Source organism: Cervus elaphus, chromosome 11, assembly GCF_910594005.1.
Source record: "Cervus elaphus chromosome 11, mCerEla1.1, whole genome shotgun sequence".
NCBI lineage: Eukaryota > Metazoa > Chordata > Mammalia > Artiodactyla > Cervidae > Cervus > Cervus elaphus.
In genome coordinates, this window is record NC_057825.1 from 78807602 (window position 1) to 78830935 (window position 23334).

Below are 23334 nucleotides of genomic sequence, written 5' to 3' on the forward strand. Positions count from 1 at the left end.
AAAAAATGAAATGTATGTTAGTGACTCTCATACTGTCTCCTTGCAGCTCTCTCTCTCCTGGTCTGGGTAACAGATGGGACTGCAATAGTGACATTGCAAACTAAAAAGAATGATTTGAACATGAAAATACTGTACCTTTAGGCCCTTTCCCAGGTGTAGGCTCTACAGTAGTTTTGCTCCATATGAGTATGACTCCACCTGAGTCTCCAGCAAGAACATCTCCATTTCCCAAGAAAGCTAAACATTGCACAAATTTTGGTTTTTCATATTTCTACAATGAAACAATGAGAATTTTCAGTTTGTCCCTGAAAAAGCATGATGACTTTATGCTTACTCAAAATTAAAGTTCTATAATGAAGTTGTAACATTCTGATCCTTACCCCAAAAACTCCCTGTTTTTTTGTTAGTGAATTGCCACTCCAGGTCCAGAAAAAAATATGTGATTTACCACATGTTATTATGATATTTGCATCTGTTGGATGGAATCCCACAGCCAAAACAACTTCATTTGTTGTCTGTGAAAAGAGAAACATAGCTTTAGATGCATGTATATCCTTATCTTCATTAAATACCAGTTACAGGTCCTGATAATCAAAGACACGGAATTTTAATTTTTGGCCATGCCACACATAGCATGTCGGAGCTCAGTTCACTAACTGGGAATCAAACCTGTGACCCCGGCAGGGGAAACACAGAATCTTAACCACTGGACCATCAGGGAAGTCCCAAAGATAGGGAAAATTTTTAAGGAAATGCCTTTTCTTCCAAAGTTTATTTTCCTGAAAAACTTAATAGATTTTTAGAATAAGATGGTTTAAATTTGATGTCCTTATTATATTATCTTTTATGCCATCTATATATAATAACTCTGCACTAAAAAGACATTTACACAAATTACAGTTTTAATTTCTTGCACATTCAGGGAAAAGAACACTAAAACTAGCAAATGAAAGAGCAATACAAATTCTGTCTTAAAGACACTGCCATTTTGGTCTTAAAAAAAACCCAGTTTTTGTACTATTACTATTGATCATTCATTCAAACATTACTGATTTAGAGATTCATCCTCAGACTGAAGGCTGAATGGTCACTATAGATTCCTATAGAATGAAAAATCAAACAAACAAAAAACCACAAAGAGCTTTTATGCTCTTTCCACCAAAAAACCTAAGAAAGGGACCTAGTTAAACTTAGAAGCTTTTGCACAGTAAAGGAAACTATAAACAAAATGAAAAGACTACCCACAGAAAGGGAGAAAATCTTTGCATACGATTCAACCAACAAGAGACGAATCTCCAAAAAATATATACAGCTCAGTCTCCAACAAAGAAATGAAAAAATGGGCAAAAGATCTAAATCGACCTTTCTGCAAAGAAAACATACAGATGGCCAAAAGGCACAAGAAAAGATGTTAGATATTGCTAATTATTAGAGAAATGCGAATCAAAACTATAATGTGGTATCACTTCACACCAGTTAGAATAGCCATCATCAAAAAGTCTATAAATAATAAATGCTGAAAAAAAAAATGCTGGAGAGGGGGTGGAGAAAAGGGAACCCTCCTATACTGTTAATGGGAATGTAAATTGGTAAAGTCACTATGGAAAACAGTATGGAGATTCTTAAAAACCTAAAAACAGAACTACCATATGATCTTTTATATATATATATCTCCCACTCCTGGGCTTATATCCAGAAAAAAACATTAATTCGAAAAAATATATGCACCTAATGTTCACTGCAGCATTATTTACAATAGCCAAGACATGGAAGCAACCTAAATGCTCACTGACAGATGAGGGGATAAATAAGATGTGGTACATAAATACAATGGAATATTACTCAATCATAAAAAGAAATGAAATAATACCATTTATAGCAACATGGATGGGCTTAGAGATTATCACAGTAAGTCAGTGAGGGGGGCCTTCCCAGGTGGCTCAGTGGTAAAGAATCCAACTGCCAAGCAGGAGATGCGGGTTCAAACCCTGGGTGGGAAGATCCCCTGGAGAAGGAAATGGCAACCCACTCCAGTATTTTTGCCTGGGAAATCCCATGGACAGAGGAGCTATAGTCTACGGGGTTGCAAAAGAGTCAGACACAATTTAGTGACTAACCAACAAAAACAACAGAGTCAGAGAGAGAAAGACAAGTATCAGATGATATCACTTAGAAGTGGAATATAAAAAAATGATATTAATGAATTTTATTTACAAAACATAAACAGACTTATAGTAAACAAACTTACGGTTACCAAAGGGGAAAGGGATAAATTAGGAATTTGGGAGTAACATATACACACTACTATATACAAAACAGATAAAACAGTATGGACCTACTATATAGCACAGGCAACTATATTCAATATTTTGTAATAACTATATTGGAAAAAGAATCTGAAAAAGAATATATACCTGTGTGTGTATATATATATGTATACATATATGTTTGTGTATATGTGTGTGTGTATAAAAAAACTGAATCACTCTGCTATGTACCTGAAACTAATACATTGGAAATCAAGTATACTTCAATAAAAAAAGAAATATATAAAAAGTACACCACTAAGGATGTAATGTAAAACATATTATTAACATTGCTGAATGCTATATACAAAACTTGTAAGGGGAATTCTCATCACAAGGAAAAGGATTTGTTCCTATTTCTTTTATTTTCTATCTATATGAGATGATGGATGTTCACAAAACTTATTGTAATAATCATTTCATGACAAATTTAAGTCAAATCATTATGCAGTACATCTTAAACAGGGCTGTATGCCAATTATATTTCAACAAAACTGGAAGGAAAAAAGGAAGAAAAAGATAACACATTAACAACAAAGCAAAATTAGTCATCTCTCTTCCAGAATCAGAATCTTTAAAAGACTGATTGAAGAGTCCTTAGCTTTCACGCCAACAAAACTACTTGACAGATCTTATGCCAAACTGATTAATCAAAGCTAACTATAAATATTCCCTGGGCTTCCCTGTTGGTTCAGACGGTAAAGAATCTGCCAGCAATGCAGGAGACCCGGGTTCAATCCCTGGGTCAGGAAGATCCCCTGGAGAAGAACATGGCAATCCACTCCAGTATTCTTGCCTGGGAAAGCCCATGGACAGAGGAACCTGGAGGGCTACAGTCCATGGGGTTGCAAGGAGTTGGACACAACCGAGCCACCAGCACACACTGGTATAAGTATTTCTAAGTATACACACCCACAGTTCTAGTGGTATGTTCAAGATATAAACTGAAGTAATCTATGAAAATACATCACTTGGGTATTAGTGTAGTTTTATAGGATATTTTAACTTTTTATTAATGTATACTATATAATCAGAAAAGTTCACAAAACCTAAGTACACAGTTTGATAAATTCTCACAAATTGAACACATCTGTGTATAGCATCTAAAGCAAGAAACAGAACATTACTAACATCCCAGATCCCTCTTCTAGTTATTATCCTCTCCCTCCACTGAAATAACCATGATCCTGATTTGCAGCAGCAAAGATTAGCCTTGTCTGTTTAAGTGGAATAACACAGAGGGTATTCTTTTGTGTCTAGTTTATTTTATCATTACATTTGTGAGATACATTTAATGTTGGTATATATACTGCAATTTGTTCATGCAAATTGCTTTATAGTATTCCTTTACATGGAAAGACCACAGCACTGATTTATCCATTCTCTTATTGATGGACATTTGAGTAACTTTCTTTTCTTTTTTGCTTCTGTTATTTTTGATTACTTGTCTTTTGGTCAACACATGTATTATTTTCTTTAGGGTTTATACTTAGGAGTGCAACAAGATGGGTCAGAGGGGTAGGCATATGCATGTGTTCAACTTTACTAGGTACTACCCAACAGTTGTCCAAAATGGCTGTACCAATTTACATGACCAACAGCAGTATATAAGAGTTCCAGTTACTTTACACCCTCATCAACCTTGGTGATTTTGTCTATTCGTACCCATTCTTATTTCCTCATATATTCAGCCTGTCAACTTCTATAAAAATCAAGCTGGAATTTTGACCATATTGAAATGTATAGACCAATATGCAGAGAAGAATTAACAACATCTTTACAATATTATCTTCTACTCATTATAAATGTACAATCCTCTGATTATTTAGGTCTTCTTTTAATTTCTGTCAATGAGGTTATGAAGTTGCCTTACTGAATTTAAATTTACATAAATTAACAAGTAATGTATCAAATCTCTGATCCTTTGCGACATAAACTAGGACAGAACTTATCTACAGAAGCCTAGAATAAGGTCTATACATAGGGAGAAGCTAAGAGGGACAGAAATCAGTGATCTAGTCCCTGACTTAAATTATTCCTGAGGCAAAATTCTCTGCCTTTACTAGATCTCTTCTTTAACTTTGTAAATGTGAATCTATAAATTCTTATTAAGTTTGCTTTAGTTGTTTTGAAGTCATTTGCAATGAAAGAATTCTAATATAGGTACTTCCCTGATGGTCCAGTGGTTAGGATTAGGCACTTTACTGCCATGGCCCTGGGTTCAATCCATGGTCAGAGAACTAAGATCCCACAAGCTGTGCAGTGTGGCCAAAAAATAAATAAATTAAAAATTACAAAAAAAAAAAAGAGAGAGAGAGGGAGAACGAGTTCTAACATAGACATTAGGGACACGGAATTGAAAGCACCTGTTGCCTGGCTAAGTGTGAAAGTGAGGGAAAAGGAGTCATGAATGACATCCGAATTTTCAGCTTGGGCACTTAAGTGGAATGCGACGCTACTCACTGAGAGGCAAAACTGACTGGGGGCTAATAAATATGATTAGTACATATGTGTATACACTGTGGGCTGGGGTATTCATATGAAGATGTCCAACAGGCAACAAGAGCTGCCCTTGCTGCTTTGGGCTGGAGCCAGCTGACGTGGGACACGTCAAGTGGTAACCACGGCCTGGGAGCAACGGGAGCAGCACATGGAGTCTGCACAAGACGTGGGCTGTAACTCTCAGCAACACATACACCCACGGCTCCAGAAACCATCTCGAGGGGAAGCCAGGAGGAGGAGAACCTAAGACTTCATCTGGCAGCCTTTCATACAAAGGACCAAAATTTACGTATTTCACTGTGGTATTATTTCCCTATGACATTCAATGTAAAATTACTCTGAACGATGGCTGAAAGACCATCTATCTTCATTTATGTTTTTTTAAAATTTGAGCTTTCCTGACACCTTATATTCCTTTCAAGTAAAATAAAATCTACCCTACTTCTTTCAAAAGATTAACTTATACTATCTAAAAGAAATAACCTCTTTTCATCCAAGAAGCTGAAAGCTTGAAGATTTTACAAAACAAAACTTGGAGGGCAACTGAGGAGGAATATGATGTTATTTTTTTTTTTTTTTTGGAATGGGATGTTATTTAAGAGTAAAGCAAATGTCACAGGCTTTTAAAAGCCACCCTGTACCTCTGGATCCCTCTGAAAGCCTGTCAGAGGGAGGCCATTTTCTGAGCCATATGAATGCAGCTGCAATGCTAACCTCATTCCTTTCTTACAAGTTATAGCCTGCTCCACACCAAAGGATTAACACTATTCCACAGCAACTATAAATGCTGTAGCATTTTATGTAATAATCCCACAGACATAATTAAGACCAAAAAACTTCTCACTGCATGTTTTTTCAGTTATATCAGTCATATTCCCAAGGTTGAATTTTTCCTTTAGATATTTTAATCTTTATAGATTGAACAAAATAACATTTTGTTAAAGAAGCAGCCAAGCAGAGCATGTAGTCTTAATTTTGAGATTAGATATCCAACTACTTCAGCATTTCAGTAGTACAATGTATCTGAAACATCACTGAAAGTGGCTGAAGCTGCCTGACTACTTTATCTTAAAGGTACCATAAATAAGAATGCTTAGAGAAGGAAATGGCAACCCACTCCAGTATTCTTGCCTGGAGAATCCCATGGTCAAAGGAGCCTGGTTGGCTATAGTCCATGCGGTCGCAAGAGTCAGACACGACTTAGTGACTAAACCACCACCATCATAAGAATGATGACAAATCAGCAAATCTGATGAATTTGGTCAGCTGGTACTCTCCTGAAACCTAAGAATATGCAACATACTTCCAAGGACTTGCAAAACAAAAAATGTATTCTAAAAGATAAATACCCTAATTCAAAATTTTTTACCTTTATTTCTGCTCCTTTTGATTTTTTCTGCCAATCCCACACAGTAAGCATATGCTCATTGGAGTCATCAATAACACATAAATGAACACCTGAATCCTAAAGAAAAGTCAGTTTAAATAAGGCATTTAAAAATCTTCAGATAAGGCTTACCTTTTAAAAAGAAATACCATAATATGAAAACCGTCAACATTAAGATAAATCCAAAATGCTTTAAACTCATGGTTCCTTGAAATATAATGAATATACTATTTACTAAGACTGTATTTTCTTCAGAAATATAATAGGCATTCTTAATTTTTTTTCAAATTTCTAATTTTTCCCCCTAGGTTGATCTCCATTTGCTATCTAGCCACTTCCACTATTCAAAAATAGCAAATAATTAATTTTGAGCATAGTCCATTCTGTGTCTTAAAGTATTTTCTGCTTTAAAGTGTTCTGACTGCTTTTAAAGTATTTTCCTTTGCAGTAGATGTGAAATGTATATAATTTTATAACTTTGGTCCTAAATTTCAGTAAATCTGTTGGAATAAGCTATGTGAAAGTTTGCCAATTTTAGTTTTCCACAATATTCTTGATTTATATTAAAATGAATCAACAAGATAAATAAAAACATAACTAAATTCCTTTCTATTTTCCTGTAACCATTTTCATTCACTAATTGATGCATCCCAGAAAAATAACTGTGGATGATATTAAAAGATTTTTTCTAGTAGCATTTGTAACATACACCTTATGATGTCTATGGAACAAAGAAATACTGTGGTGACAAGTGAGAGTACTGAGGAAGGGCAGAGCTTATTCTCTTCTCTTTTGCCTCCTTTTACCCTGTATTGAAATGATTACCTAAACTAGGAAAAGTCAGCATATGAGGCAATTCAAGATAATCTTAACACTGTAACAAAGGTATCAACAAGAAGACAACAGTTACTGTTATAGAGATTTTAGGGGGTAAAAAAGGTAGTAAAAGTATTTCCCCGCTCTCTGCTCATCTCCTTTTCTCGTCTCCTTTCTTCTAATTCCTGATTCATGAGAACCCTTGACATTCAGTGCCTGTAAGCTAGTAAAGTTCCTGTATCCACCCAAATTTATACTTCTGCTCTAAAAATGTCCTTTCCTCCTCCACATCCCATAAAACAGTCATAATCCAGAATACAGCTGCTGATAGGAACTGAAGAGATAATGTGAATACATAAATATATTCTAAAGAAAGAATGAGGCCCAATAAAATCTGGAGGAGTATTTATGTTTGAAATTAAAAATTATGGATCCTAAAAATATAGAAGTTCTCCTGTATGGTTTATAACAATTACATATAGTTCAAGAATAAACAGAATGTTTAAATGAGCAACATCTTATTTCATTCTCCCCAGAATAAAGCACCAAGACTTAGGATAGAATGCGAGATGCTGAATTTTAAACTTAAATATAACATCATGCCGTCATCAATTCAGAACCAAAACAATTCATGGTTTTAGTGAGCACAAAGATCTGACTGTTTTCTTTGCTGCAACATGACATTAAGAAAAGACAATACTTGTAGCAGAACTGGCCAAGTTTCATGTCCGTAAAATTTCTAAATAAAATAGACCTCTATGACTCAAGCTGAATCAAAAACATATCTTATTACTTGCTTCAATTTTACTATGCTATGTATGCATTCCTTTAGCCATTTCCTGCTATTACACTGGAATTCTATTTCAGGCAGAACAAAATAAGTATAATTAAGTGTAATATCCTGGATCTTATCTAAACCAAAGTCCTTTAGTATTTCAGTTAAAATGCTGGTCACTGATAAGCAATAGCTAACATCTAATTTTTCAATTCAGTGATCACTTTCTATGAACACACACAAAACTGAGTGTAACGTCTTTTCTCTATCTTTGTGCAGCTGGCTTACTCCCTTAAAAATTGCTACTTACTGCTTTTGAAAAATCCAGGCATCCTACTCCACGTTCAAAAGTTCCAAGTCCAATAATTTGCAGTGTAGAAAGACTAACTGAATCCCACACTCTGACATGGGGTTGCAGGGGCTGCAAAAACAAGGGGAAAAATACAAGATAGCAGGACTTAACTAGCATTTACATAGATGAAGATACCACTCCTACAAGAACTGTTTACCATCTTTAAAAAATAATGATGGATGGATAAATATCTAATAAAAAATAGCCAGTACATTTACACATGCCCCCAAAGAATCTTGAGCAGGTATTTTCTTCTCTTACTACAAAAATAAGGAAATGACAAAGTGATAATAGCAGCAGCAAATGATCTGAGTATCCTAGTATGTGCTATATACTATTCTAATACAACACACGCATTCATTCATTTAATTCTCACAGCCCCTGGGGGTTAGGTGCTATTATAATCACCATTTAACTAATGAGGAAATTGAGATAGAGTTTTTTAAATTAATTAATTTTAATTGGAGGCTAATTACTTTACAATATTGTGGTAGTTTGGGCCATACATTGACATGAATCAGCCAAGGGTGCATGTGTTCCCCGCTTCCTGAATCCCCCTCCTACCTCCCTCCCTACCCCATCCCTCTGGGTTGTCCTAGAGCACTGGTTTTGAGTGCCCTGCCTCATGCATGGAACTTGCACTGGTCATCTGTTTTACATATGGTAATATACAAGTTACAGTGCTGTTTTGAAATAAGAGATTTAAATAACTTGTCCATAGTTATCCAGCTATTAAAAGGGAGAGTCAGGATTCTAATACCAGCAAATCTGCACTGGAAATCCTGCTTTTTGCATTACTTTCATTCCTGAGAAAATAATACTTAAAAAAAAAAAATCAGTGTCCAAAAAATTGCTAAGCAAACAGCCCTTAAACAGAACTTAGACCTGGAAGGAGTATTAAAAGTCATCCAATATAACCCTTCCAAATACTTTTCTTTAAAGAAACGAGGCAGAAAATGTTATTTAGTCATATATGTGCTAATCAGTCATCATTAATATTCACTACTGATCCTTATTAATAAGGGATTTGTCATGTAAGCCAATAGTACTGAATAATAACTGTAAATTTTAAGTGCTATTTCTTGTCATATATAAAATCAATTATAAAAAATCATATATAAAACACAGATAAAATCATATGTAAAATATAAAATTAGGGATCCATCAATTTAGGATAATTATAGTACCTTCCAGCAGACTGATAGATTATTCTATGTTTAAAAGAAGAACTTTAATAAGCTTATCAGTTCTCCCATTCTTGTAAGTAAATAGCTTCCTTAGGGAGAACACTTATTTTCTGGAAACGAGTATTTTAGTGTGACTTTTGTTTTTTTAATGTTATTACATTCTATTATTTTTTTCTCTGCTTATACTAAAAATTCCTTAATAGTTAAATTTTAAGAGAATGAAATAAATGAGTTAGGGTTAAATACAATCAATCCCATCCTAATATCAATATCACCTGGTACAGAATGCATAAAACTGTGCCACTCACCCTTCCATCCTTATCCACTCCAGCTATCTGTCCAGTTGCAATCCTAATTTTGTCAGGATGTATAGCAAGGCTAAAAAGCAGTGTTAACAACAATTTTAAATACAGGAAAGATGTAAAACAGCAGAAACATGCCTCAGTATCAACATTTTTCAACAGTTTTTAATCATTAAAAAAACTCAATGTGACTCATTTGTTTTATTTTCCTTGGCTAATCAAATAAACATCAATTACCTATAGGACTTCTTTTCTAAGTTTTCATCAGTATTTCTGCCTCCTTTGTTAAACTGAATTATTAGAACACTAAATTTGAAGAAAATATCTACTCATAATTGTGGCATGATAAATTTATCATGTATTCATGATAAAGGAACTTGTTTCTTTCTAGTCTTGCACCTAGACATATTCACATAGTTTTATTACCATGAAGATGTAATATTACATTGTGAAGATTTTAAATGTTGGAAAATAATGAATTTAAGCAATAAATAGAGAACATACATTTTTTTGTTTTTGGTATGTATTGCTCATTACTTTCCAGAAGAACAGTTATCAATTTAAATTGTTATAAAGAAATAAAAATGTTTTAAAAATTCCACTACAATTTCCTCATATTAAGAACTATACCTTTTAACATGCCTTGATAATTTGGTTGGTATAAAAGATTATCAGTTTAATTTCTTTTACTATTAAAGAGGCTAGAGTTTATCAATATGGTGCTTTAACTAATGTTATTTCCTCTCCAATAGTTCAAATCCTTTGAAAGAAAAATGAAAGTGAAAGTCACTCAGTTGTGTCCAACTCTTTGCGACCCCATGGAATATACAGTCCATGGAACTCTCTAGGCCAGAACACTGGAGTGGGTAGCCTTTCCATTTTCCACGGGATCTTCCCAGCCCAAGGATCAAACCCAGGTCTCCCACATTGCATGCAGATTCTTTACCAGCTGAGCCACAGGGAAACCCAAGAACACTGGAGTGGGTAGCCTATCCCTTCTCCAGTGGATCTTCCTGACTCAGGAATTGAACTGGGGTCTCCTGCATTGCAGGTGGATTCTTTACCAACTGAGCTATCAGGGAAGCCCATGTATCCTTTATTGAGATCAATTACATTAACAGTTAATATCTGAACCAAGCACATACATTACCTAATCCAGAAAATTTACTTTTTAAAATACAGATCAATTACATTAAGAGTTAATAAAAAATCTAACATTAACATTTTGCCATATTTAATTCAAATCTTAAACATTTAAAAGAGCAAAATTGCTGGATTAGGTAATATATGTGCATGGTTCAAATATCAAAAACTATAAAAACACATATGAAATTCTGCTAAAGTCTCATCTATCTGGCTATCATCCCTATTCCCTGTAACACCAGCCAGGTAATCACTGTAATCAGTTTCTTTTTATTACTAATTCTGGAAAAATTTTACCTATGTGAAAGTCAAGATAAATATTTATCTTCCACCTCCTTTTTTACACAAATGGTAGAATACTACACATTTTCTTGTTCTTTTATACTTAGGAATGTATCTTAGCGATCTTTCCATTTAATACACAAACACTCTCCTCATTCTTTCTTAATTTTGTTGAAGCATAGTTGATTTACAATGTTGTGTTAATTTATGTGGCACAGCAAAGTGATTCAGTTATATATTTTTTTCTTTTTCACATTCATTTCCATTATGGTTTATCACAGTGTACTGAATATAATTCCCTGTGCTATACAATAGGACTGTGTTGTATATCCATCCTATATATAACAGATTGCATCTGCTAATTCCAAACTCCCAATTCTTTTCTCCCCAATCTCAACAAGTCTATTCTCTAGTCAGTAAGTCTGTTTCTGCTCTTTTGTGTCATATTTTAGATTCTAAATATGTGATACCATATAGTAATTGTCTTTCTCTTTCTGACTTACTTCACTTAAGGAGGATAATCTCTAAGTCCATCTAACCTCCTTCTTTCTTTATGGCTGCATGCTGCATGCATAGCACAACGTTACTAGTCTCCAGCTAAAAGTTATTCAGGTTCTTTCCAACCTTTACCATCAAAAACGATGTTGTAATAAGTAATCCTGTACATGTATTATTATTCTTCTAGTGAAAAAGACAAAATTTTAATCATCTCTAAAAGTTTAACAATATCTATATTTTAAGTCTAACATATATTTTTTCTAGGTATAGATATAGTTGCCAGAACAGAAGATTTTAAATGTTGGAAAATAATGAATTTAAGCAATAGGTAATTCAAGTTAACTTCGAAGTAGTAAAATTGAGTACTTCAAAAACATGCCAAGCATAGAAAACGAGTTCTCACATTTTTATGGTTCTCACTCTACTTTACAGTTTGATCCTTATTCAGTTATGATTTCCCTTTCCTCCCAAAAGTCTCAAGTTCAAAACACCTACATAAAATAAATTCTCAATAAATATTAAGTAACCAATAATCACTCTCATAAGTATGTAAAAGTCTAGTCTGCCACATATATCTGATGTTACAGGCCAGAAGAAAAAGTATAAAAGATCTGGGAAAGCGAAAGAAGCCCCCATCAAAATTTATAGATGATATGTTGCAGGTATCTATTGCAGATACCTATTGATGCAGGTATCACACCAACTATTTTGGAGGCCTATAAGTCTTTTTTATTTTTGAAATCTATCTATAGGATGTCCATAATATCCTTAAATTCTCATTTTCCCACAAGAAATCATTTCCAATAAAAACCCAGCTTAATAAAATACAAAAATAAGAGCATGAAATTAAAAAAAAAAAATTAAACGATACCAACCATTTTACACAGTCTGTATGACCCAGGTAGTGCCGTTGAGTTCTCTCTTCATAATTAAATAGTACTACTACTGATGCTATGAAATAAACAATTTCCCCAGTAGGAAGAAGGTAAACATTAGCTCGACAATCCTTTCCTCGATAACCATATCTTAAAAGAAAGAGTCAAGGTTTCAAACAAACATAACTTTCAAAATGTTAAATAATTTATTAATGATATGTAAGGGAATCAGTATAACATAAGAAAAGAGGACTGGACTGGAACTATAAGACTCATGTCCTGCCATTAGCCCTTCTGCAGTTCCAAGACTTTTAATATGCTTAAATCTTAGCTTCCTCATTCAACCAACAAATACATATTGAGCTCCTAATGTGTATCAGGCATAGAGTAGAACACGCACTTCTGAACAAAAAAATGTGGGCCTGTGTCCCTGGAGTTCATGCTTTTCAAATGTAACAAAAATTTACACCAGGTATATCATTAGAAATTGTGGAAGGAAAAACAACAGGATGCTAGGAGAAAACATAAAAGGAGGATCTAACTTAAATGGAGAAAGAAAAAGAGAGAGATCAAAAGAAGGGCTATTCGAGGGAATTTCCTGGTGATCTATCAGCTGGACTCTGCTTTCACTGCTTAACCAGGTCTGATCCCTAGTTGGGACCTAAGATCCCACAAACCGCATGGTACAGCCCAAAATTTAAACAAAAAGAAGAGCTACTTGAAAAAGTGACACTTATACTTGACCTAAATGATGAATAAGAGATAGCCGACAAATGAGACTTCCTAAGCGAAATAAGGAGCACTGTTTCATATACTCATTTTTAAGAAAATGTCTGGTCATGAAGAAGTTAATTCTCAAATTAGAATCCATCTTGCTAATTTCAGCTCTTAATAAGATAATTCATATTATTTCAAAGGTTACAAAATGCTTAACTGATGTTTCCTTATTTAATTCTTAAAATGGACCTGTGAGGTACGGATTACTGACCTCTTTTTATACTGGAAGAAGTAACGTTCATTGGGGTTAAGTGGCAGAGTCAAGACTCAAAACACCAGCCTTCCAATTCTAGTCTGATGCCTCTTTTACTACACCACAAGCACCTGCCTTGATGTCCATGGAATACTGCTTACCCTATCTGAAGATATTAACTTTGGCACTTTTAAGCTGCTAACAGCAATATACACATAATATGTGAAAAGATTAGAGATGACACCTCTTTACTTTCTCAAGTGGTCACTGTTTATCACGTTTTACTTGACATAAAGACAATTTTGATAGAGGTCAGGTAAAGTAATTTTTCTTAAAGACAGAGCAAACAAATTTGCTGTCACAATAGAAAAGGATACACCCACTCCAGTTTGAGCTTCTCAGGAGGCAGTTCGGTTCTGATGTCATCATAGTTGTCAACATCAGAAGGAATGAACATTGTAATTGGTCGACCTCGCATAAACATTTTAATGTATTCTCCTTCTGTTGAAACACAAGAAAAAAATTAAGACAGATGTATTTGCTGAATATTCATAGAAAAATGGATTACTAATATGACATAATAAAAACAAGATAGGAAATAGCTACTTCAGAATTCTAGTCTCACTATATACAACTGCTTTTGTATAAAGACTTAGTTCAAATCATCAAATGAAAGAAAATCACTGGTCATTCCTTAACAGAGAGTAACTTTTCATAATTAAAATATAATTTATCTATAAGTTGACACATTGCAACAAGAAAGTCAGGAAAGTTGAGGTATAAAAATGCAAGAGAAAATAATTTTGTGATGGAAGGTTCTCTGACAATTGAAAAAAAGATTATCAGAGTACTCTGACAACAACCATGTCTGCCACACTACCTGATCAACCTACTGACATTTAATGACAGACAAAAAAACATGGCCACAGAACGCACCATGAGTGGAGTCAGACACCCCCGTAAGTCAGGGACAGACAGAGAGACTAAGCACTGTTACACAGAGCAGTGGTCAGAGGTGGAGGGAAAGATGACCCATGTTCTTCATTTCACAGCTGTGCCGACAATCAGCCTTGAGTTTTAAGCAATTAAATTCAATTGTAATACACTAAAATCTTAAAGACAGTGCTAGGAAATAGTTTTTTAGTTTGCAGCATAGGTAATATGAACATAACAGCACAAATATCTTTTATTTACATAAACCAATAGCTGCTTGTAAGATCTGCAATAGTCTAAAACTAAAAATGTTAAAAAGACAACTCTAGAATCAAATCAACATTTATAGTACACCTTTTACAAATGAAAACAATACTTAAGTGAACAGATCAGACTGTTTGTAAGTCTTAAGAAACAAAACAAAAACACCCATCCTTGGCTGACCTACATACAGACAGGTTTAATAAATGTTGACAGTGGCTGTGAAATGTTTACAAAAGAACCTAAAAGAGAAGGAGAAAATAAGGGACTGAGTACAAATGCATAGGCACTGTCTAGAACTTGCTAACTTGTCTGTGATGATAGGAAAATCATGTTAGAAACAAAGTGTGATTATCAATCAAAGGTTGAATCAACCTCAGGACTTCTACTAATGAATGACCTAAGCTACTAAGGGGACGCATAGATAATTCAATAGCTTATGTAACACAAACCATGAAAGACGGAGGGAAAAAACCATTTGCTGAATGTTTGTAAGTATTTCTTCAGAGTCAGACTTAAATTGTACTTGCTATGGGTGAGAAGTTCAAGTTATTTTTATTATTATTACAGTGTGCTCAGCCTCAGGGTTTGATCTAAGAACAGGCTAAGACCTCCCACGCCACAATTTTTTAACACCACGTGATGTATGTCTCTATTACTTTTGAATCTAAGAGTGGGCTCTGTTTCCTGGACTTTGATGATAACTAAATGATTCAGTTATCAACTGTAACTATTTTCCTTCAGCAATCATCTTTATCTCTATCTCCCTGTCATTTTTTGTAAAGTCCACTTTCTTCTAGGTGTCAATTTGTTACATAATTTTCCCTCTAGTTGGTTTTTTTTTTTAAAGAAAATAAATCCTTAAAGGGAAATATCCTGTCCTGTGGAATTTCTTCCAAGGTCATCCACTGGTCAGAGGTGTATAGCATAAATGCTTTCTGAACGGAAAAAAATACTTCATAGATGTTTCTATTGCCAGTTAAAAGAGACTGCATACCAGCAAAGGGAATGGGTTAGGATAGCATCAAAGGAAAAAAAGTGCCCTCCTCTGCTAATAGGGGCTTCCCTAGGTGGCTCAGAGGGTAAAGCCACAATGCGGGAGACCTGGGTTTGTTCCCTGGGTTGGGAAGATCCCCTGGAGAAGGAAAGGGCAACCCACTCCAGTATTCTTGCCTGGAAAATGCCATGGACGGAGGAACCTGGTAGGCTACAGTCAATGGGCTCGCAAACAGTCGTACACGACTGAGCAACTTCACTTCTGCAATAGAGACAGCTCAGAAAACTACACTGATGCCTTCAGCAACTGGAAAGCAGCACAAGCAACCAAGTAAAAGCAAAGCAGCTGTATCTATGCTTGCGAACTTTTCTAATATGATAGAAAAACGGCAATGCATGTTAGGTGAAAATATTTTTCCGGTCTATAATTGGCCGTATACATGTTGGAGGCTGAGTATATATCTAGACACTGGGAACAATTCTGGAAACTGAGGGGGGCAACACATTATAGTGGAAAAGAGCGTGAGCTTTAGAGAAACACTGTCTGGAATTTGAATCCCAGCTTTATCCTCTTCCTAACCATAAGACTCTGGCCTCATTTTCCTAATAAACAAAATACTACTACTACTACTTACCATTTGGAATTCTGATTGAACAAATAAGATATCACACTGTAAAGTATGAGGTCTTGACAAGTATATCTTTCTTTCCCTTTGGATTTGTAAGCATTCTAAACACTGTCTAGGAACTGCTTATAATACATTATTCAACACTCTATCATCTCTCTTCAAAAGCTTTAAAGTGACCACAGAACAGCAACTGCATGCAAATGAGCTAGAATTCTCAGGGTCCTATCTGGGTCACAAGTTCAAGTGTCTAGAGGCCCAGGCAGGAAATGCAAAGAGAGAGCCCTGGGAGCATATGGGATGATCAGTTAAGGTGGGGGCACTGGTATCCACCAGGCCCATCTTAGGGAGGCAGCAACCTAACCTCCCTAATCAACCTCAGGAAAAATGTTGGCCCAGTGCTGCTAGAGCTTCTCATTTTTCAAGAGAAACAGAAAATCTATAATTTATTGTGAAGTCTCCCAATTTTTAAATGTTTACTCCTTTGCCAAAGAGGGAGAATATCATGTGAAAACACACCTTTGGCCAACATAGAGCTCACTAGTTTGCAAACTAAGAAGAGAGTCTTTACCTTGGGAATTAGACAAAATATACAGATGAAGAACCTCTTTGCTCCTCAATCACTAGTGAGTCAAATTCTCACTGCAAACATTTTGAGTCTGTCAGGTTTCTTGACCTTATAGCTAAACAACTTAGTTGTTTTACCCAACTGCTACTTTCTGGCTGTCCTCATTGTACACCAGCATGAAAGTCAAGGGGAAGAGAGGGACCATGGGACTGGTCAAAAAAGAGTATGCGATCAGTAACATTAATTAATATATTAATAAAGTCTGGTGGTCCAGATATGTGAGAAAAAGAAATGATTAAATTATCTCTTGATAATAGTAAACATAGCATAGGGCTATCTGTATTCAATAATGAAGCTGCTGCTTCCTGAAATGTAATTCATCTCAATATTTTATCTATTTTGACACTGAAAATTCCTGGTACTGAGAGGGTGGCTATACAGTATAGTGGACAGAACACAAGCTTTGTGATAAAGGCCATCCTTATCTGAATCTAAGCTTTACCACTTACTACCTTATGCTCAAATAAACTAAATATTCTTAATTAAATCTGATCAATGATAGATAGCTTAATTATAAAAGAAGAAATTCAGGGAATTCCCTGGTGATCTAGTGGTTAGAACTCGGTGCTTTAATTGCCAGGGCCCAGGTTCAATCCCTGATCAGGGAACTAACATCCTCCAAGCCACATGGTGTAAGGAAAAATAAACAAACAAACAAAAAAGAAGAAATTGTGTCGGATATTGTTAATAAATTTTATCAGTCCATTTCTCTAGATACATATAACGTTGGAACTGGAAGAAATCTTACAGCTCACCTAGTCCAAACACCTATTTTTACAGAAGGAGAAACCAAGGCTCAGAAAGGTCAGATGAGTTCCTAGACTGTGTCCCAAAATGTCTATTACTTAGAACTTGTGAAATATTTTCTTTCTAAACTATCGTCCTAGATCTGCACAATTTGAAACAAGAGCCATTGGCAGAACACTTGGAAGGCAGTTAGTGTGAACTGAGACATGCTCTAAGCATAAAATACACATGAGCGTTTGAAGATTTTGTATATGGGAAAAAAGTGAAACACTTCCTTAATGCTCCTCCGCCCACGCCCACGCCTCCCACCTCCCAGCTTCATGATATGTGGAATCTTAGTTTCCTGCCCAGGAAGTAAACCCGTACCCTCTGCATTGAACACACAGCATCTTAACCACTGGGCTACCAGGTAAGTCACTCATTAATGATTTTGTATATTGATCACCCATTGATATTCTGAATATACTGGATTAAATATATTAATTTTGTTGTTGTTTAGTCACTGAGTTGTGTCTGACTCTTTGCGATCCACAGACTGCAGCCTGTCAGGCTCCTCTGCCCATGAGATTTTCCAGCAAGAATACTCAAGGGGGCTCCGTGTCCTTCTCCAGGGGATCTTCCTGACCCAAGGATTGAACCCTCGTTTCCTGCATTGGCAGGTGGGTTCTTTACCACTGAGCCACCAGGGAAGCCCAAACTTATCTTACCTGTGAAATTTTCTTTTTTAAAAATGTTGCTATTAGAACATTTAAAATTATATGTGCTTTATATATTATATTTTCATTGGACAGTACTGTTCAGACAGTGGTGAGGTCCTTTGGCTGCATAAGTCTCATTACCTGATAATGTAGCTTACTTATAATCCAAATAGTATTAGCTTGAGCCCTGAATTCCCAACAATAGGAAATCAGAGTACAAGAGAAGAAAAAGATGTTTCTGCTCTATTATCTTTTGGAACAGTGCATGTTAGACAAAAATATGAAATACTGTATTTCTATGCCCTTCATGCACACCTCTTAGTCCTCGCCCTTCAGTCTCCTCACGTGCTGTTAACTCTTCTACTTTAGCATCTCCCCTGTGCTGTGTTATCTTCCAAAGCGCTCCACGTTGCAAAATGATCTTTATATTCCCTAATCCACACTTTTGGGGATAGTTACTCTCAGGGGTTCTGAGAAAAGTATTGCTGAAATAATTCATATTGATATAAACAACTGGTTATCAATATTATATGCTTAAAAGATGCTCATCAAAATTTATTAATCTTTCACAGGTTGTAACAAAAGGAAAAATTCAGGAAAAGTGTAGAAGAAAATTGTACTCTTATCCAAGACTGTTTCCTTCTGTGCCTTTTTTTTTTATAATAGCTTTCCCTATTTCTGCACCTAGAGATATTAAAGGAAAAAAAAAAAAAAGCCTTTCAAAGACAACAGCAGCAGAGCTTCAAGGGTTTGGACTATGATTTGTTCTTATTTATGTAATGGGCACTGCCTGGAGAAAGCCTTCTGACCTTCTAGAATGCTTACAGTTTAAAGCATCTCTCTCCCAAAGTTTTCACTTTAGAAATCCATTTTTATCTGTATTTTATGATCTTTAGAACTAAAAGGCTCTGCCCTACAACTGAATTTGGGTTTTATATTTCACTAAAATGTTGCAGTGTGATTCTACCCAATTTCACAAACAGAAACTCTCAGAATCTTTAACTTGATCTTTTTCTCAGATATTACCAGTTCTACTCCCCCAAACCACAGAGCTACAGAACAGGACAGTAAACAAGATGCTAGAAATATTGTCCACAATTTTATGGTAGAAAGTGACAAAAACCATTTAAGGAAAGCTAAAATTTTTTCTTAAATTTATTTTTAAACAAAATATTTTAAGTTTTACATTACAGTAATATTTTTAAAATTCCAATGAAACTATGTAATTTATAAGGATCTTTGGATTTTGAATAAGAAAGTTGATATATGCTATAATAAAATCCTAATTTCACTCCTTTTCAAAGGACTAGCTGTAAAAACAGATCATAAAATGCAGACTGCAAAATAAAAAGGAGAGTCATAAGTTTAGGATATATAATTTTGCACATCAAAAAAATTCCTAGTTGTGGTGCTTGTCAAATATTATATAGTCAGTTTTACTGGCTTGGGCAAGAACACAGGTCTAAAAAATTTGACAAAATGCTAAAACCTTAATTTTCCTTGTTTTATAGGTAGAGTTCTACTAGCTGGTAAATTTTATTGAATTCTTAATTACTGATACATGGGGGCGATGAGGGTACACAATGGAGATATAAAAGATGTGAACCTAGACTCTTAGGAGCTTACAACAGAGACACATAACCAAATCTTATGTATCTGCTGGTCAACACATACTAATTATAGTAGTAAGTCAATCTGTAGTTAACTGCTTTCTTAAATGTAAACCTCCTTTAGTCAGACTTCTCTTTGTTTTTTTTTTTTTTTTACAACTGTGACTATAATAGAATTATTTGAAAATATCAGATATGGGAGTTTGTTTAAGCATTTCAGATTATTTTTACTGTGTGAACAAGGCTTTCTTTGGTAAAAGAAGGGAAATAAATCTATTCAACAACATAAGGCACACAAAACTTCCAAAAGATTTGCTATATTGCTGAAAACACTTCTAAACTAAGCAAAATATGGTTTTTAAAAAAGCCGCTCAAATCACTCACTTATATCTCCAGGAAAGGTTATCTTAAACACTAAATGAAAAAAATTCTTCGCTTTATCTGAATATGCCAAGTTGGATTTAATCTTTTAAAAAAAAGAAATTCCAGATATCAAAATATTTACCCCTCTAGCTCTTTCCCAATTAACTACAGTAGAAAGAGAATCAAGAGACCCAAGGAGAATGATAAAAATTTATCTATAAAATTTTAATTAAACAGGATTGAGAGACTTCAACTTATCTTTAATGTTTTCTTTCCTTCTTTTTTTTTTTTTTTAAAAAAGGTACTACCCCAATGGTCAAGACTTTGCGCTAACGCAGGGGGCATAGATCTGATCCCTGGTTGGGGAACTAAGATATATCACATGGTATATAGCTGGGGGGAAAAAAAAGGTGAATTAAAAAAAAACAACAAAAAAAACCTGAGTTAAATAAAGCAAAATGTAAAGATCTGATAAATTTGGGGGGGTCAGTAGATGGGTGCTTGTATTATTTGCATGTATTTTTAGAAATATTAAAATCTTTAAAAAGCTTAAAAAGCATTATTAAAGGAAATAATCAATAGAATATTTTTGGAGAAATTGTTCCTTGGAGAATCAACCATGAGTATGGCTTAGAAATGTGGTATGTGATTCACTGTGTCTTTTCCTGCACTCTCATATATCTCACGGATGATTTGTACCTCTTCGCTAATCACAAGTTTCAGAATTCTTTTCAAAGCACTTCAGGAAAACAGTAACAACTGATAGAATGAGCAACACAACATGGAGTCTGATTGTCATTTCCAAACAAAATGGATTTCTAACTCTACTGGTTCGTTAACCGGCATGGTTAAGGAATGAAGATTTTCCAGTTAATTGTATTTCCTAGTTTAAATTAAAAAAACAAAACAAAAACCTTCTACCTACAGTTGTGAAAATTCATTATGGGTGAAACGTCTTCAAACACAGCAAAATGAATATGTACAAGACTAGAAATTCTCATGAAAACTCATATTCTCCATGTTCAAAGGGGGAGTGCTAAGTTACTTCAGTTGTGTCCAATTCTTTGCGACCCTATGGACTGTGGCCTGCCAGGCTCCTCTGTCCATGGAACATACTGGAGTGGGTTGCCAGGCCCTTCTTTCCAACCCAGGGGATTGAACCTGCATCTCTTACGTCTCATGCATCAGCAGGTGAGTTCTTTACCACTAGAATCATCAAAGGGGGGCAGTCTGGGCTTTTTTCTCAGCTGAAAATATGCAAAGAGGATGTCAAAAACACATATTCTAGAAGTTGGGATGATTTGTATTTTAAAAAACTGGACAGCCCTGAAATACATTTTAATCTAGACGACTGTCACTAACAAGAAATCAGATCTCTGCTTAAAAAAAAATTTCCAACAGAGAAGAGGTCCCCTCCTTTTTGGTCTCTTTTTAAATACAGAGAATATATACTTGGACAAAGCCAAGACCTAGATATCTAAGTAATATTTATATATTCTATTTAACATATGCCAATAGGTAAATTTTCGTGGTGAGTGTATTTTTTGGAAGTGCAATATTTGGTTTCCTTCCTCTTCTGCTTACTTGTACTTAAAATAGATTTAGAGTTAGCACCCTTTTTTCTAACTTCTGGAATTACAAAGTTCTGGATATTACCTTGGAATATCCAACAAGGAAAGATTCTATCTGTAGCTCAAGGGCTTTTGATTTCTTTGGTTTGTTTCAAACTGCACACCCTCTCAGCAGGCGACAATATACCTCCTCTTAGCAGGTAACACAATATACAAAGAGTGTCAGTAGGACACTGCTACTCTATATTCTTGCAGTAAATTTTAGCTATGTTTTCAGACACAACGTTCAGTTTACACAATGTGATCAGATTTCAGGACAGAACATGCCTGGAGCCAACAGGTCAGAAAACAGTACTAAGCACTAAGCAAAAGCACCTGCAGTCAAAACTATTAAGAGGTGGATTAAACATGAGTTAGAGAAGGTATGAGGGGCTGTCTTCCATTTTCTATTTGTTGTGAGAAAGAGCTTTCAAAAAGTGATTAAAGAGACTCTTGGTAATATACAGTCTAAGCCAAAGTATATATATCAGGAAACTGATGCCCAAGGTCCCAAGAGGAAGTGAAAAATTTATTAACAGATGAAGGATGTTTTATCTTTTTTCATAATTTCCTCTGGCAAATGAAATTTTTAGTTTCTTCCCAACCAACACACATAACTGTAGTCACTGTAACATTCTGATTCTTTAAACTTCTGTGATTCACCCCTAACTAGGTCTCATGCTTATTATTCTTATGCTCTTTCCACTAAATAACATTGCTTTCCTTTCCTAAGTGAGGTGTCTAACGACACCTCTCTTGTTTAGAATGAATCTATATGCTGGAAGTGTAGTGGTTAACAAATACAGAATTGCATGCACACTATGATCAAGGACCTCCTTGCTGCTCCTAACACAGCAAGAAGGCTCTTAACTCAGAGCTTATGTATTTCCAATTTTCTCTGCTCATGAAATTCTTTTCTTTGGATACCCAATTGTTCACTTACTCCCCTTCAGGTGACTCAATGTCACTTTATCAGAGATGTCTTCCCTAACCACTCTATATAAAATAGCAATTCTCCCCACTCCTTGTTCTTCCTCAATGTGTATTACTTCCTGACATGTTAAATAGTTATTATTTGTTTCTTACAGGTAGAATATAAGTTCCACAGAGTTCAGACAATATGGTATAGTACACCTAGACGAGTGATTGCTCTGTGTACATCCCATTTCACCTCCTACTGCTTTCAACCATGGTTTCCTTTCTTCAAAGTGCTAATCAGAATATGCAGATTTACTACTCTTTTACTTTGCTGGGCTTAAAGAACACAGTCCTTTCAGGTCAAGCTTTCTCTGCTACCACTCACTTATGTATGACAAATGTAAATCAGCTTGCTCCCAAATCAAAGCAGATGGCTTAGAACAAGTCACACTTGTCACTGTCAAAAAAGAGTTAGAGAACTAATAAATCACATTTAAAAAGACTATCCAAAAATGAGATATTTTAAATAACAAAAGTATAAGAAAATGT

At 35.0% G+C, this 23334-nt stretch overlaps 1 protein-coding gene across 4 annotated transcripts in view; it reads right to left on the minus strand.

Annotated features, from left to right (window-relative positions):
* The window catches only part of EML4 (EMAP like 4), a 150509-nt gene that overhangs the window by 36469 nt on the left and 90706 nt on the right, over positions 1 to 23334 (minus strand). For all 4 annotated transcript variants that reach the window (XM_043918158.1, XM_043918157.1, XM_043918156.1 and 1 more), the window contains 7 exons: positions 13773 to 13896; positions 12426 to 12575; positions 9634 to 9703; positions 8097 to 8207; positions 6178 to 6273; positions 381 to 515; positions 136 to 271 (listed from right to left, as the gene is read on the minus strand). In XM_043918158.1, the coding sequence (XP_043774093.1) occupies positions 136 to 271; positions 381 to 515; positions 6178 to 6273; positions 8097 to 8207; positions 9634 to 9703; positions 12426 to 12575; positions 13773 to 13896 (822 nt within the window). The remainder of the gene's footprint in view (positions 1 to 135; positions 272 to 380; positions 516 to 6177; positions 6274 to 8096; positions 8208 to 9633; positions 9704 to 12425; positions 12576 to 13772; positions 13897 to 23334) is intronic.